Source organism: Psittacula echo, assembly GCF_963264785.1.
Source record: "Psittacula echo genome assembly, chromosome: Z".
NCBI lineage: Eukaryota > Metazoa > Chordata > Aves > Psittaciformes > Psittacidae > Psittacula > Psittacula echo.
The window spans coordinates 100,020,407-100,035,428 of NC_137742.1; the positions used below are offsets into that span (position 1 = coordinate 100,020,407).

At 38.9% G+C, this 15,022-nt stretch overlaps 1 protein-coding gene across 1 annotated transcript; it reads left to right on the forward strand.

The window, feature by feature from the left end:
• Window positions 1-7,498: 7,498 nt before the first annotated feature.
• On the forward strand, window positions 7,499-13,491 carry DYNLRB2 (dynein light chain roadblock-type 2; the record flags this gene model as incomplete). Its single annotated transcript, XM_080638389.1, has 3 exons — window positions 7,499-7,715; window positions 11,126-11,293; window positions 13,448-13,491. The coding sequence occupies 3 exons, from the start codon at window positions 7,499-7,501 to the stop codon at window positions 13,489-13,491; spliced, it is 429 nt and encodes a 142-aa protein (XP_080494515.1).
• Between the last annotated feature and the right edge of the window lie 1,531 nt (window positions 13,492-15,022).

The following is a 15,022-nucleotide window of genomic DNA, read 5'->3' on the forward strand; positions in this document are numbered from 1 at the left end:
ATTTATGTTCAAGAAATGGGGTATTCTATTTTGATAAAATATAAGATACACAAGGCAGAGGGAAAGGAGCTGGATTAGACTGAAAAGTGCCTTCAACATTTTGGCCACTGGCAACAGCTCCTACCCTGACATCACAGATCACTGCTATGATGATGCACTGGAGTGTCCACTTGAAAGAGAACGCAAAATCCTAAGAGTCATGACTGATGGTGCAATGCACGTTGTGTTTAGAAAGCCCCTACCCGTGTTTAAACATTGATTACTTGGAAACCATGTGCCAGTGGCTATTTTTCAATTTACATGTACAACCTCACAGAAACACTTACTCCACATGAAAGACAGCATACAGTATTTCACTGTGGTTTCTGGTTCCACTCTAACAATGTCAGTAATACCTCTACATTTACTTGTGAGCATGCCAGTTCCAAGAGCACTACAGATATTTGTCACAGGATGCTGCTTTGACGCCACTTCAGGTTGCCTTTACAGCTATCATTCTGCTGGCATTTTTCTAAGCTTTCTAGTTGTAGAAATACTGAATTTAACACCTTTTTCTGGTTAGTTTCCTGGTAAAGGTGACTAAAGCATTTAAAAGTTTACTAAGTCACAGTGACACATCCAGGAAGAACACAGCTGGTGAGGCTGCAATGCTTGGTTACAAAACAACTTGATCTAGTGCAAATCCTTACTCATCCCAACAAGTTTTGCAGCAGCCACATACCACCTCTAAAAGCCTTCTGGTTTACTACTGAATTTATTTCTGGTTTTGGACCCAGACCCACCACATTAAGATGCCTAAAAAGAGAAGTTAAAAAAACAATGCAAGATTAACATCAATACCAAAACAAGTCTCTAGTTACACTAATTTTGGTTATTATAATAACTACAAAAAGAATCCCAGTTTTCATAATGGACAGAAAGTTTACAAGCAATTTGAGTTATGTAAGACAAGTCACAGATGTGAATTTCAGAACACGTGTCTCTGCCTTCTCTTGGCTTTCAGGCAATCCAGCCTAGGAGTTACTGGTTACACCAATCTCTTGCTGAGAAAGTGTTAGTGTCATGTATAAACACAGAAGTTTTCCAAGCAATAACTGATGTAAAAAAAAATCTGCAATTGCATTTGTTTTTCTTTAAAACCAGGAATTCTGATTTTTCCAAAGTAACAAATTTAAATTTAGTCTGCCTCATAATTACTTCTGTTGTAACTACTTTTCTCATCATTGTTCTATGAACAGTGGTCCCAGTCACTCTCATAATTAAGTCTGTAAACTTTGCATACATTGAAAGAAAGCCTTTATGAAAAACTAACAGCAAAATTGCTCCAAGCAGTTACCTCTTACCCTGTTAAATGAGCTGGTAGCAATAGTGCTGGAGAAATCTCACAATGTTTAATCGTGTGTATACTTAGTGAGATGTTTTCATATTTCTTTGGTTTGCCAAGGCTGACTATGATATTTTGGAACTCTTCTGGACCCAACTGAGATGAAATAATACATAAGATTGCATCATCAAAATACACATTGCATTTCTGGCCGGTAGTTTAATTGAGACTTTCAAAGATCACCCAGAACACTCAAGTAATGGCAAATATAGTTCTTGTCCAAAGAAAAGGTGACCAAATGCAGTCCAGCCTCACAAAGAATCTAAAATGCAAGGTGTCAACTTACATCAGAAAGGATGGAATTATCCAGGTGAAATGAAGCTTTAAAATACAGTTCAATGGCTCGGTCTACTCCTTTATTATTGTCTGAAAACACCTTTTATGGACAAATGTCTTAGAAGGATGGGCAAGTTCTTTCTTGTTCTTACAAAGGACACACAGGACATAGTCTATACCCTTGAGCTAAATATAAGGCTCAGTTATAACAGAGACTGGATAGCAGTCCTGGATAACAATCCTTCCTGGATTATGCCCCTCTGTTTTCACAGTTCTGGAGCCCAGTGTTTCTGTACAAGTTAACCAGAAACACAGCCCTCACTGTCAGCAAGAGTGCTAACTTCAATATGATTCAGCTGTCAGTAGAGTCATTCTCTAAACTTTTACTGTGTCAGTGGGCATTTCCTACCGGACAGGCCTGTGGAATATCAGCATATATGGCACAGCATCCTCCTTTGCGACGCACAACACTTTCTATTGTATATTCACAGCAGACCACACAAAGGTCATCAAAAGCTTAGGAATACTGCTGATAAGCTGACATGCCTGTTCTGACTAAACTTAACCCACTGAAATAACCAGGGCAGCAAGGGAGTATCTACCTTCAAGGTGATAAGGTAAATGTACTGGAGCAGATCCACATGCCAGTCTGAAAGCCTCTGAGTGGATGGTTTAAAAGCTCAGGCAGCAATGTGCTCACAATTCAGATTTTGCTTAACTACCTCAGTACAAGAAAAGTTAGCAGAATATAAAAAATTAATTTTGAGGAAGTTCTGCATAAGCTTTCTGCAGTTAACAAATAAAGTGCCTCTACAGCTTCTGCCTTCCAACTGAACCAAGGTTATTATCAATTTGCTCTTGATATAAGAAAGCAATTTTCATGTACTTACATCTGCTCTCAGAAGGAAGAGAAAATGGTTTGTGAAGTTCCCATTAGCATACAAAAGCAGCAACATCTGCTGGGAGTTTAAGAGGCTCATTGCTGTCACTTAATCAGCACCACAGGCTACAGTTGGCCACCTCTGCCCTTGTCAGCACTCAAGGTATGGTTTCAAGAGATGAGGGGATAATTTGACCACAAAGACAAGGTCTCTGCAAGATTTCTGTATCTATAAAAGAAGTTCTATTCTTACTTAGTTGAGGATAGCTAATCCATCTATGCGGATTCCTCCTTGCATAAACCTGTAAGTAGTATTGTAACTGAAGTCATTAATCCTTTAGTACGATACGTAACTTAACTGGCGTTTTAACAAGCAAGACGAAACCTAGCAGCGAGTTCATTTCCCTGTGCTGTAGCACCATCTAGAGGATTCGAGCTAGAAATTCCTCACACAATGGGAAAAAAAAAAAAAAAAAATTTGCTCTCAAATGCTGTTAAAAAAAAATCTTTACACAAAAAAATACTTTGAGTGACTTTTCATTCTAATATTTATCTACAGAATAAAATTGCTTCATACATGCCTATATGACTTACAGGTTTTTTTAAATACTTTCCCAACTTAATATATTTGGATTCAAGAAGGTAAAAAGATATGAATAAAACTTTATCAACAGACAGATGGGGAAAGATCTTGATCTCATTCACTCTAGGTGACATGGTTGCTATGATCCCTTTTTAGGCGGAGGAAGGCAGGACCTTCCCTGCAGTTTTGTTCATAACATGCAGAGGACAACTAACTTTACTCTGTTTTCCTCTATTTTCACCTTTTAAAAGTTTTTAATAAAATCAAACTTAAATTTTAATCAGGGGAAAGGGAAGAGGTTTTCAATTGAACAATAGTGATTAGGGGGTTTATTATATTTCACAGATATAAGGAGATACAGACAACAACTGATTGCTTACTGCAGAACTATTAAAAGAAGGGGAAAAGGAAATATACAGCCCTGAAGCCTTGTGGATTATTTTTCCATCCACAGACACCCCAAACCTCACTCTTGACTACTTTCAGCTTAGCACACTCTCTCCCATAACTTTCCCTTGCTGCTGCCACAAAATAACACTTTTGCTCCTGAAGCCTTCTGAGGATAGCAAAATTCAACCTTCTTGTTGCTTCTACAAAACTAAGCCAGCTTCTCAGAGACTGAAAAACAGAGAATTAATTGAGAACATTCACAGTGTAATTGCTCCACAGAGGTTTTGGGAAGGAGATCCAAACTCTAGCTCCCGTTCATTGGTTGATATGTGACTGCCCAGAAGCATGATATATATTGACACATCCCCACTAAATATTCAAACTTTTTCACACCTGAACACAATTCATATTTCTCTTTCTGTCAGTATCATGTCAAAATGATCATGTAATACCACATTTATTTTTAGATACTCATATGGACTGTGTGCTAAGAATGGGCTTCAAGCTATTATACCACTTTATCTGCTTCTACAAAATTTCCTTGGAGAATGCTTGGCAGAGAGGATTAAACTGAAACAACCAATGGTACCATCATCACCAGCAACAATATTGGTCATGGATGAGTTCATTCCACTTTATAGGCCAACAAAACTAAAACTTCTTGAGCTCTCCCACCACACGGGCAACGGAGTTACTGTAATAGCTGGCAGACCTTTACAGTTACTTGCAATCAAGATCATTGGTTATAAAAAGCAAATTTCTTCCTGTATAGAATGATTTATGCTATTTCATGATGGCTGGCAGCAAATCAAGACTGTTTACAGCACTTCAGTATAGCTTAAGTCCCTCAGTGTGCCTTACTCCCTCCTTACCTACCTCTTCCTGGTCTCTGGGTTCAAGCAGCAAAGAAAGTATAAAATTCTCATGTACTTACCAGCAAAATCCTCCTCCTAGCTTTCATGTGGAGAATTACATCTTCTGTCAAATATGGGGGACGAGGAGGAAAGAACAGTTAAATATTTTTTCATCTTTCAGCTGATTTTCTTTTTCCTGTCTTAACTACAAATGCACAAATTAGCACAAACACCAGACTACAAGTGCAAGCACTTAAGTTTAAGCATCACTGGCTACTTTTATTAGCAAATACTTAAACTTATTCACACAGATAAGCATTTGATAGATCCCAGTCCTAGACTATGAGGGGTTTCTGGTTCTCAAGCAGAATCACTGTGTTCCTAACACTGCATTCACTACTGCATATCAAAATAATAATTCTGTTGCTTGGAATCTGAATTCTCAGTTAAATTTCAAGTAGCAAAGAAAGTATTTTCATTTGTTGTTATGTGTCTAAATCTGAGACAAAGCCTGAGTGTCTGTAAAAGTCTGCATGTTTCAGTCTTTCATGCTGAGCATAAATAATGCTTCCAAGAATAATCCTGCATCATGCTATCTGTCATTTTGTCTCCAGCTCAGTGTTTTTGCAAAGCTGAGCTGGTATTTTTATTGGTTTTAAAAAGACATGTAAGCATCTTGCATCCATGTGGGAAAACAATGGTCTTGAAAGAAGTCTTGGAAATTAAAAAAGAGCAATATGGCAGCAGAGTAGAAAAATACCTCCTTTTCATTTTTCTAAATCCCTGCAATTGCCAGTCCAGTTACTGGGGGTAAGATCACCACTATCCTTTACAGTATGTTATCCTACAGTGTGCTGACTTCAATTGGACTGTAATAGCAAGGATCACTCCTGTGACCAACACCAACAGTAGGACCCAGTTTATATTGTGTAATCTATAAGTTTTCATTTAAGAGCACCTACTGACTGTATTATAACAAAATTGCTCAGCAGATGTTCCAGTCAGATTCAGTAATCACACACCAATGCTTCCAATTTTTCAAATAAAATGAAAACAAATATGTAAAGATACCTCATTTCCAAAAAAAAACCAGAACACCACACATCTCAATGTGGCAAACCGGCATAGGTCCTATCAAGGCAAATTGCAGGGCTGGCTAAACTGTTCTCAAGTGAAAACTCACACAGCTGAAACTGTGACTTACATGGCCCAGTATCAGCTACACGCACAGTGTTCTTGATTGCCTTCTACAGCATGTTGTAGGGTACTGGGTTAACTCCTAATAGCAGCTTTTAGAATATAAATACTGGTATTTCTGATAATTTCTCCTTTCCTTCATCAACCAGATTTGCAATTCTGTTATACACTTACCTGAATACACAGCAACTTCAGCACCTCTGATCTATGCTGCCCCTGCCAGCCTGAAACTTAATAAATGCCTAGAATAATATTGTTGCGATAGGGCAATCCCATACACTGATGTTATTTGCTCTGCAACATGGGGCCATAACTGCATTAAATTATGTGCTGATACTGTTGGAACTTTCAAACACAATTTGATCTTTTGTCGTGGTTTAAGCCCAGGCTGTAAATCAGAACCACGCAGTCTACTTCCCCCCCACCTTTCCTCCCCCCACTCCTGGAGGGACGGGGAGGAGAATCAAAAGAATGCAGCTCCCACGGGTTGAGATAAGAACAGTTTAATAACTAAGGTATAACACAAATCACTACTGCTACCACTAATAGTAATAATGATAAAGGAAATAACAAGCAAGAGAATACAACCGCTCACCAACCGGTACCTCACCCCCACCCTGCCATGATCCAGCCCTTCCGGGGACTCTCCCTTCTACATCCTGGGCATGACATGCTGTGGTATGGAATACCTCTTTGGCTAGTTTGGGTCAGGTGTCCTGTCCCTGCTTCCTCCTGGCTTCTCCTCCTCCCTGGCAGAGCATGAGACTCACAAAGTCCTTGGTCAGTCTAAACATCGCTGTTATCAGCTCCATTCCCAAGCCAAAAGTCAAAAACACAGTGCTGCAAAAGCTACTAAGAAGGAGAAGAACTGACTACTGCTACTGAACCCAGGACATCTTTAAATGGTTACAGATTAATAACCAGATTGTTAATTTGTTTTTAAGACCATTCTGTTTAAAAAAATAGGGTGAGAGGTGGCTTCCCAAAACATCAAACTGTAAAGTTGACTACTCTTTGAGGTAAGCAGCTAGAAGTGGCAAGGTGCCCAAAAAGCTTCACAGACAACACATAAAACTGAGTAAAACTAGCCTCTTTCTCTTGAAAACACACATAAGAGCCTTTTGAACACATCAGCAGTATTTACCATGTGCATAGAGAACGATGGCTCTTCAAGTATCTTGCATGTTAAATCTATACCTCTACTACTTTAGTAAAGGGGAACAGAAATACATGTGTAACTTATTTACACTGCAGTATTATAAAAGTGGCCTATTGCAATTTTAAGTCTTGTAAACTATAGCAGCAGCATTTCTTGCAGAGGTGTTTTACATATCAATACATAGTTACCACAGTACACCTAGACTCAAAAACATCTACTGATGAACAAGCAGCTCCACACACCCACATAGTATGCAACCTTTGAGGGAAAACAGAACATGGACAAGGCCAACGCTTACACATAGGAAAAAGAAAAAATGTTATTTCTAATAACAATAACTTAGTATCCCTGACATTTAGTTACTATCAGGCTCATCTTTAAAGTAAGCTAAGTAAAAACCCATCTACACCAAGAATTAAAGCAACCTGCATTAGTCCCACCTCACTGCCCAACCAGAGTCCGTCAACACAGCCCAGGCACTACACAACCAAAATCCACATTAACAACCGCAAGGCCCTGAACGTGCTTAATAAACCCTCGCCTGAGACCTCCCCTCACGGCCTCTGGCCTCCATTAACGCCTCCGCCTGGCCCCGCTCGGCCCCTATGCTATGAGACAGGTGCGCCGCGGGCCGCACGGCGCGCCCTGCCTCCCTCCGACGGCCCCGCCCGGGCAGCACCGCTCCGTAGCGTCACTTCCGCCGCTCCATAGCAACGCCGGCGCGGCGGTGGCGAGGCCATGGTAATGGCGCTGCTCTCGCCCAGCGCCCCAGCGAATGGCTGGGGAATGGGGTGACGGCGGGCTGAGCCCTGGGGCTTACTGTGGGGCACGGCGGTCCCGCGGCCTCCTCACAGGGGTCGCGCACGCCGCCGGTCGGAGATGCGGTGGTATCCTGTGTTGTTCTCTCTCCTCGCAGGCTGAAGTGGAGGAAACTCTAAAGAGGATTCAATCCCACAAAGGTGTTATCGCGACTATTGTGATAAACGCCGAAGGTAAAACGCCATCTGCTTTCTCCAAGTAACAAGCAGTAGTTACTGCTGGTAGTGGTAGCGAGCATAGTAACTCCAAAGCACAAAATTGCGGATTATGAGGTGTTAATGCAGCCCACTTGCGATGTTTCCTGAAGGTGGTGTGACTTTGAAGAATGCATGTTTCACTTCAAGACACGAACGTTTGGTTGGTGGCCGTTTCTTCAACCTCTCCATATGATGTAGTTTTTCATTTGAGTTAATGGACAGCAAAGCCTTGACTTAAGTTTTCTCTAAAGAAATAGCTAGAAGTATCATAATCTTAAGAGGTCCCATGTTGTTAGTTACTCCACTTGTTTAACTAAACTATACTTCCTTTTTCAGAACCACATCTTGGGTGTCTCTTGGTAGGTTGCAGAAAGGGAGAATGCATGGCACTAAGCTGTTGCTTTTGCAGGTGTTTAGTCCAAAATTCTTTGTATAAACAAGAAAATTCACTGCCCCTCTCTTCTGAAAAGTTACAACAGAACAAAAACATCAGGAGAAAAGTTTCTACTGAACAAAGTTGGTTTCCTATTCTGGGGCCATTCCTTGGCCCTGCTAAATATTCAAAATTTCTTTAAATTGCTCTTTACATTGTATTATTGTGTGTTGTCATAGGTGGAAGAGCAAGTTTCATGTCAGGCCAGCTTTGACTGTGATTGTGAAGGATGCAAGCCAAAAGCTTGCACAGAATCCAGTTTTCAGGAGCTAAGCTTCCCAGGTTAATGTGTTTTGACCATTCCCTTACCAAAAAGACTCAAGTGATCTCACCTATAATTTAGCTGACCTCCTTCACTTTTACAGTCTCCTGTGTCCCCAAAACTATGGCACTAGCAGCTGTTTAGCAACGGCAGGCAAGAAAACTAAGAAAGCCTGAGTGTTGTTTAGTGTTTAGAAAATGTGGACAATTTAATTTGTGTGCCTTTGTTCACATAATAGATGATGCAGGTCAAGAGAGAAGCGCATAGCCTGGCAAATAGGAACTGAAAAGCTGCTTTGTGCCTGCACGTGCTCATGTCTAGATATGGCTGTTAGCTAAGCTGAAATGCAGCCTGGCTGCAGAACAAGTACTGCTTCAGCCATTTCTGTATTGTTTTGGTAAATAGAGTGTGACTTGATCCAATGAGCACTTGGACTAAGCTGCAAATGAAAAGTGAACAAAATCAAGCGTTTGGATACCACAAATTATCCTTTTTGAGCTTGCAGACTGATATATTTCTTATATATCTGGAATCAAATAGAAAAGTAACCCAGTTTTTTTATGTTCTGCTACTTGGAACAATAGAATTCTTGGCACAATCTTGGTCTAATATGCTTTCCCAATCAGGTGTACTACTGCTGTGCATCATTACCTCAGATAGAGCTCTGCAGAGTTAGGATGATACCATACTTTTTAAAAGACTGCTTTGGATTACATCTGTCTCAGGTTTTGATTTACTAAAGTGCGAGATAATTCCACCTCCCTTTTTTGCAATTGAGACTGTTCACAGCAAGGTAAATTTCCCTGGGTCCTGTTCAGACTTCCTCATCCTCACAAACTTGTAGAACATGTGGCCAGGCTGAAGCTGGTGGACAAAACTAGTGCAGGTTTTTGGGGATTAGTTTATCATTTAGATATGTTTCATTGCCAGTTGTGAATACAACAGAGACTGTTCTCCATAGGAATGTATTTCATCTAAAAAGATGAAACTCTCTTTTCACTAACATAAATGGTTGTCCTTCACTAAGATTTTATAGTAGTGTAGGTACATTTAGGTATAAGAGTATGCAGGTGAAATAGCAAGTTAAAGCTTCCTGATACAAACATTGCCTATCACTTACTTTAATGCTTAAAGTTGATTTGTTCATTGAAACACTATGCTAAGTGTACCTTGTTTATTTGGAAAATCTCACTGACTGTTGCTATCCTTCACAGCTGAGAAAGATCACACTGCAGTGTTTCTAATGAAGGATTTATTTGCCTTTCTGTAATTGGGAGGCAGAGGCAAAGAGAATTTGTCCTAAAGCAGTCATAGCTGAGTTTTAATCTAGGATGTCACCAGTGTCCACGCATTTGCATGTTATTATTAGACCTTGGAAGATCATTTAACATTTACCAGTTTCGTTAAAAGTGCTGTATTTGTTGAAGCGATCATCTAGGTATAAGGTCATATAAACCTGACACTAATTCATTACTGCTTTTAAGTGACTTACTCTTTAATGATGTGATTATATGCGTATTCCTATGCTAATGCAGTGCTTGGAAACACCTGGTTGTTTCCATTAAAACATCAGTTATAATCTGTGTAATAAACATTGGACAGAAAGGGTCTAGTGGGTCATTCTGTATTCTTCCCTACGCTTCACATCCTATGTCCTATGAGCTATAAAGTATTTCTCAAGTGACAGCACAGACTTCAAGTGAGTCAAATAACACTTTTTTAGGAAAATTATGCAGTAGTCTAATATCTGAGGGGGTTCTGTTATTTCTTTTACTGCTTTGACTCATGCTTCATGTGGCATTCACTGGTTTTACATGTTGATTCTTCATTCATAATCAAACTCATCAGCTCAAGTCATATTACTCTGTTTTTGTATTGTTATCCTGTCCACCTGGAAGGCACAGTATAAATGTATGCAAAGAGAAAACCACCTTGCCAGCTTGTAATCTATTGTCTTTGCTAGTAGGTCAAATAAATTTTTTATTAGTGGAACATGCTTATTAAAGCTAAACAGTTTGACACTTCTGTGGTTAGAGTGAACCCTGCTTTTAGTTTCACCTGGTAGCCTATTAATATGAAAAGCATTATTTGACAAATCATATAATCAACAATTCATTAAATCATTAAAAATTAATCTTGACTTATGTGGTCATATTTTTAGAAGTTGGGATCAGGACACTGTGTACTACCAATTGTCAATATTTTGCTGCTAATTGCAAGGGGTTGTTCCAAGGGTGAGTTTGCTTGCCAAATGCAAACATCCCACATCTGCCCTTTGATTCCTTTTGGTTTTTCACTGGGAATGTGTAATTTCTACTGCTGCACATGCCAAATACTACAGTTAAAGTATGGGCTGGATTCTTGTAGCCAAGATACAAACTTGGTGACTGTTTAAACTGATGAGGCACCATAAGTGGTTAAATGCTACAGAATGGAACTTGGTAGGTATTTAAGAGCCGTAAACAGCAATTAGGCTCTTTCCAAAGTTCCACAGGACAACTCAATGTTTAATTGCCAGTTATTAATATAAATGATACTTTTTAAAGTATATAGATACCTGAAATCAACATAACTCCTTTCTGCTACAAAACAGAAAACATTATGAAATCCTTCTTTTTCCTCTTATGATCTGCTGTGTATGAAGACTATACAATTAAAGTGAATGATTATTAGATAATTATTTGTTTGCAGGAATTCCAGTTAGAACAACTCTTGATAACTCTACAACAGTCCAGTATGCAGCTCTTCTTCAGCAGCTCATCATGAAAGCTAGGAGCACAGTACGAGACATTGACCCTCAGAATGATCTAACCTTTCTTAGGATCAGATCGAAGAAACATGAAATTATGGTAGCTCCAGGTATATTTCTATTAAAATAACAATAGAATTGTATCTTTTCAAGTTTGGGGTTTTTCCTTTACAAAAAAGGCTACTGTAGAAAATTTCTATTTTTGAAAATAAATGTATGAAAACATAACCATATATTCACCATGTACCCAGATGTGTTAAGATTTTAATGTGCAGAGTTCATATTATTCAAGCTCAGAAACAACAAAGCAAGTCTAGGTCTGATTAATGTTCTGGTTTCTGTGGGTTTGCACAAAGCAAAACTGGACAAATAAATATATATCAAGCAGAGTGTGTCTATATATATTATTAAAGGCAGGAAATATATTTTAGCTCAAAACAAATGCACAAAATAATCTTTTTTTCTCTTAAAAAATGTTTTTTACTTAGTACGTTATGACATGCTAGCCATAGATAGGATTTGTGTCACAGATACACAGTATTATCACCAACATAGTAACTGTGATACAATTATTTTCGTTAAAGCAACCATGGGAATATAGTAATCTGTTTCTCGCTAACAATAAATACAAATATATGTTAATTTGTTAGTTGTGTCTGTAAAATAGATAACAAGGCCAGATGAAACAGGTGAAACTTTAAACTGAAAGAGAGTAGATTTAGATTAAATACAAGGAAGAAATTCTTTACAGTGAGGTTGGTGAGGCGCTGGCACAGATTGCCTAGAGAAGCTGTGGCTGCCCTGTCCCTGGCAGTGTTCAAGTCCAGGCTGGATGAGGCTTGGAGAAACCTGGTCTAATGGAAGGTGTTCCTGTCCATGCCAGGGATTGGAACTGAATGAACTTTAAGGTCCTTTCCAACGCAAACTGTTCTGTGATTCTGTAAGCTATGGTGAAGCTGTGCTCAATTACCAGTACAAGGTGACTAAGGCAAAGTGGAAGTGGAATCAGAGTGGAGCAGAGATCCTGCTGTGTGCGCTAGCTGACTGAGAGACCAACAGTATGCAGGACTGTGACTGAAGTGTCCAGTGGGGGTATGCAGAGCAGAGAGAAAGCTTCAGGGATCTCTTTGAGTGAGTGTTAATGATGACCAGCCTTTACTGGGGTAGTCCTCTAATGCTGATTTCATAGCAAATGTGGAGCAGAGGTACTGCACTAGGTATGCATTACCATGCCTTGCTAGAATTATTTATAATGCTGCTATGAAAACAGGATGTGTGAAAGAAATCTGGCACTGTAATTAAGTGTTAACATTAGTCATCAGCTGGTACCAAGATTAAAATTTTAGTTTAGTTTCTATTTTGGAGTGTAGGCCTAATGCATTTTTTAAATCATGGTTTTTGCTCATTGATTTAAACTGATGCACTTGATTCTTACTTTGCATTTGCCCTTCACTTATTTTTCAGAGATGACGGTTTGACTAGCAACTATTAAAGCATGTTGGCCTGAAAATAAGTGGTATAAAATGTGAAGCTCTTTTGTTAACAGGGAGATTGGTTGTTCAAAAGCTTGACTGTATGTTGCTATAATAGAAGGTGGCAAATAAACCACCTGTGATTTATATTAAGTTGGTTTTGCATGAAAGTGACAATGCAGGAGTGCAGCTTCTAACTCTCCAAAGCAAATACAACCCTCAAGAAATGTGTCATTTAAAACAGATAATGTTAAATAGCTGCCCAGCTGAATTGTATCCAAAACTTCCCTGGGCATTTAGAGTTAGTAGGTGAAGTCTGACAGTCTTAGAATTTATTCACAGTAGAAGTCTATTCAAATCTTTTCTGCTTTTTTTAAATGGGGTTCTTAATTCTGAATAAACTAGGTAGTGAACTGAAAGAACTTCTCTGCACCTGCAGGAAAGGCTGCAGCTGTCAAAAGTATTTTTATTATAACAAGTGCTAGCTTCCAGGTGCTTATCCTGTGACTTTTTTCATCTTGTTCAAATATTTTTACAGTTTCTTGAAAGCATACCTACTGCTTACTAAAATAGTTTTAATATGGCATAGTTAAGCTATATGACAGATTATTTTCTTATCTGTAATCTCAGATTTTTGTACAAAGTGCCTACATTTTCTAAATGTGTTTTTCATATAAGTGCTATTGCTTTTATGTTTTAGAAATAAAAAGTTGGAGAGGAATAATGAATAAAGGATATTTATCAGCAAATAAGATAAAATATTGAACTAAACATTTTTACGTCTTTTTGCAGATAAGGATTATCTCCTGGTCGTTGTTCAGAACCCATGTGAATAGTCCTACTATGGCAATACTTTCAGAGACAATGATGTAATTCTAGCTGTTAAACTGCTACTACTTGTTGATATTAGTATAAAACATAGCACTAATTTTACATGAAGTGTAACTGTCACAGCTGAAATGTGGACAATTTAAAGCTCCCAGCTGTAGCTATATCAGCTTGTGTTGGAGCAAATTGTAATGCATCTATCAAAATATTGTATGTTTATCTTGATACTCAGGAGAGCAATAATAAAGCAAAATGCTGAAAACTTTCTTAATGGATGTTCAAGCTATTCTTGCAATTAAATCATTCTCTTTACACTCCTAACATTATGCAGAGGGAGAAATCGTACCTCAAGGGAAGCTGTAGACTGCGTATCCATATATCTGTGTGTCTTTATGAACCAAAGTACCCACAGTTACACAAACCAAAGAACACAAGTGTAGTTCATGGTAGTAACAGTGGACTGGATGTTGCCCTGTTTTTTACTCCTGGGTTTTAAGTTTTCAAAGGAAAGAAAAGTGAAAGAAAAGCTCTTTTAGTATTTTCCAACTTCTACATATGGAAGCAATAGCTTCCATTTAATATTTTCAGTACTGGGGATTTCAAGCAAACAAAGTTGAGCCTGTACTCTGATGCAGAACTACTGTTTGTTGGTAATGGTAAACAGTGCTGTTTGGTAGCTACTTGAGCCTTTAGATCCAACACACAAGCAGCACACCTTAGTGACATGAGACAAAGGGTGGGTTAATGCTTAGAATGTTTCCCAAATCAGATCTGGTTTTTATACAGCAGCACTAGAGATCAGATCTGTATTGTTGAGTGCCTTTGAAACAGATGCACTGACAAAATGCTGCTGCAGCTAAAGCTACCTACAAATCCATTCTGCTAGGAAGATATGCTGTGTCAGTGCTTTGAGATGAGTCTCTGGTGACATAATATCCTGGCTGTGGGAGGGCAGTACAGAGTGGGTTGCAGCACCCCTGTTCTGCCAGCACTGCTGGCCTCAAAATCCCAAAACCATGTGAAGCTTTGCATTTGTGTACGTGAAGAGGCAGTGTGAAAGGGCAAGAGTTTGAGCTGACCCTGTGCTAGAAAAAAAACATCCTGTCATGCTTGTATTATAAATCACCTCAGGTTATAGAGATTATATATAAATTTTATCCCTTAATTAATTAGACATTAAAACTTCATATTTTCAGTTGGTTGCAAGAAGGTTTTTCTTCTAGATATAGGAAGGAAGAACAACAAATGGGGGGGGGCTGTGAGGATGAAAGGAAAATGAATATGTTGAACACTGCTCAGGGATCTTTGTGGTACATTATATGAATTGTGGTTGAGGTTATGAAACTGATAAATCACGGTCCCGGGGGACATGGAGTCAGCGATCACTGTTAGGACTATGTTATGTATCACTCAAAACTCACACAAAGGAGAGTATCAAAGCCTGGTGCTATATTTTTCAAATCTGGGTGTTTGCTCAGATTTTGTTGAGTAGCTTGAAAATGCTAGATTTCACTGAAAAATCTGGGAGAATTGCTCCTG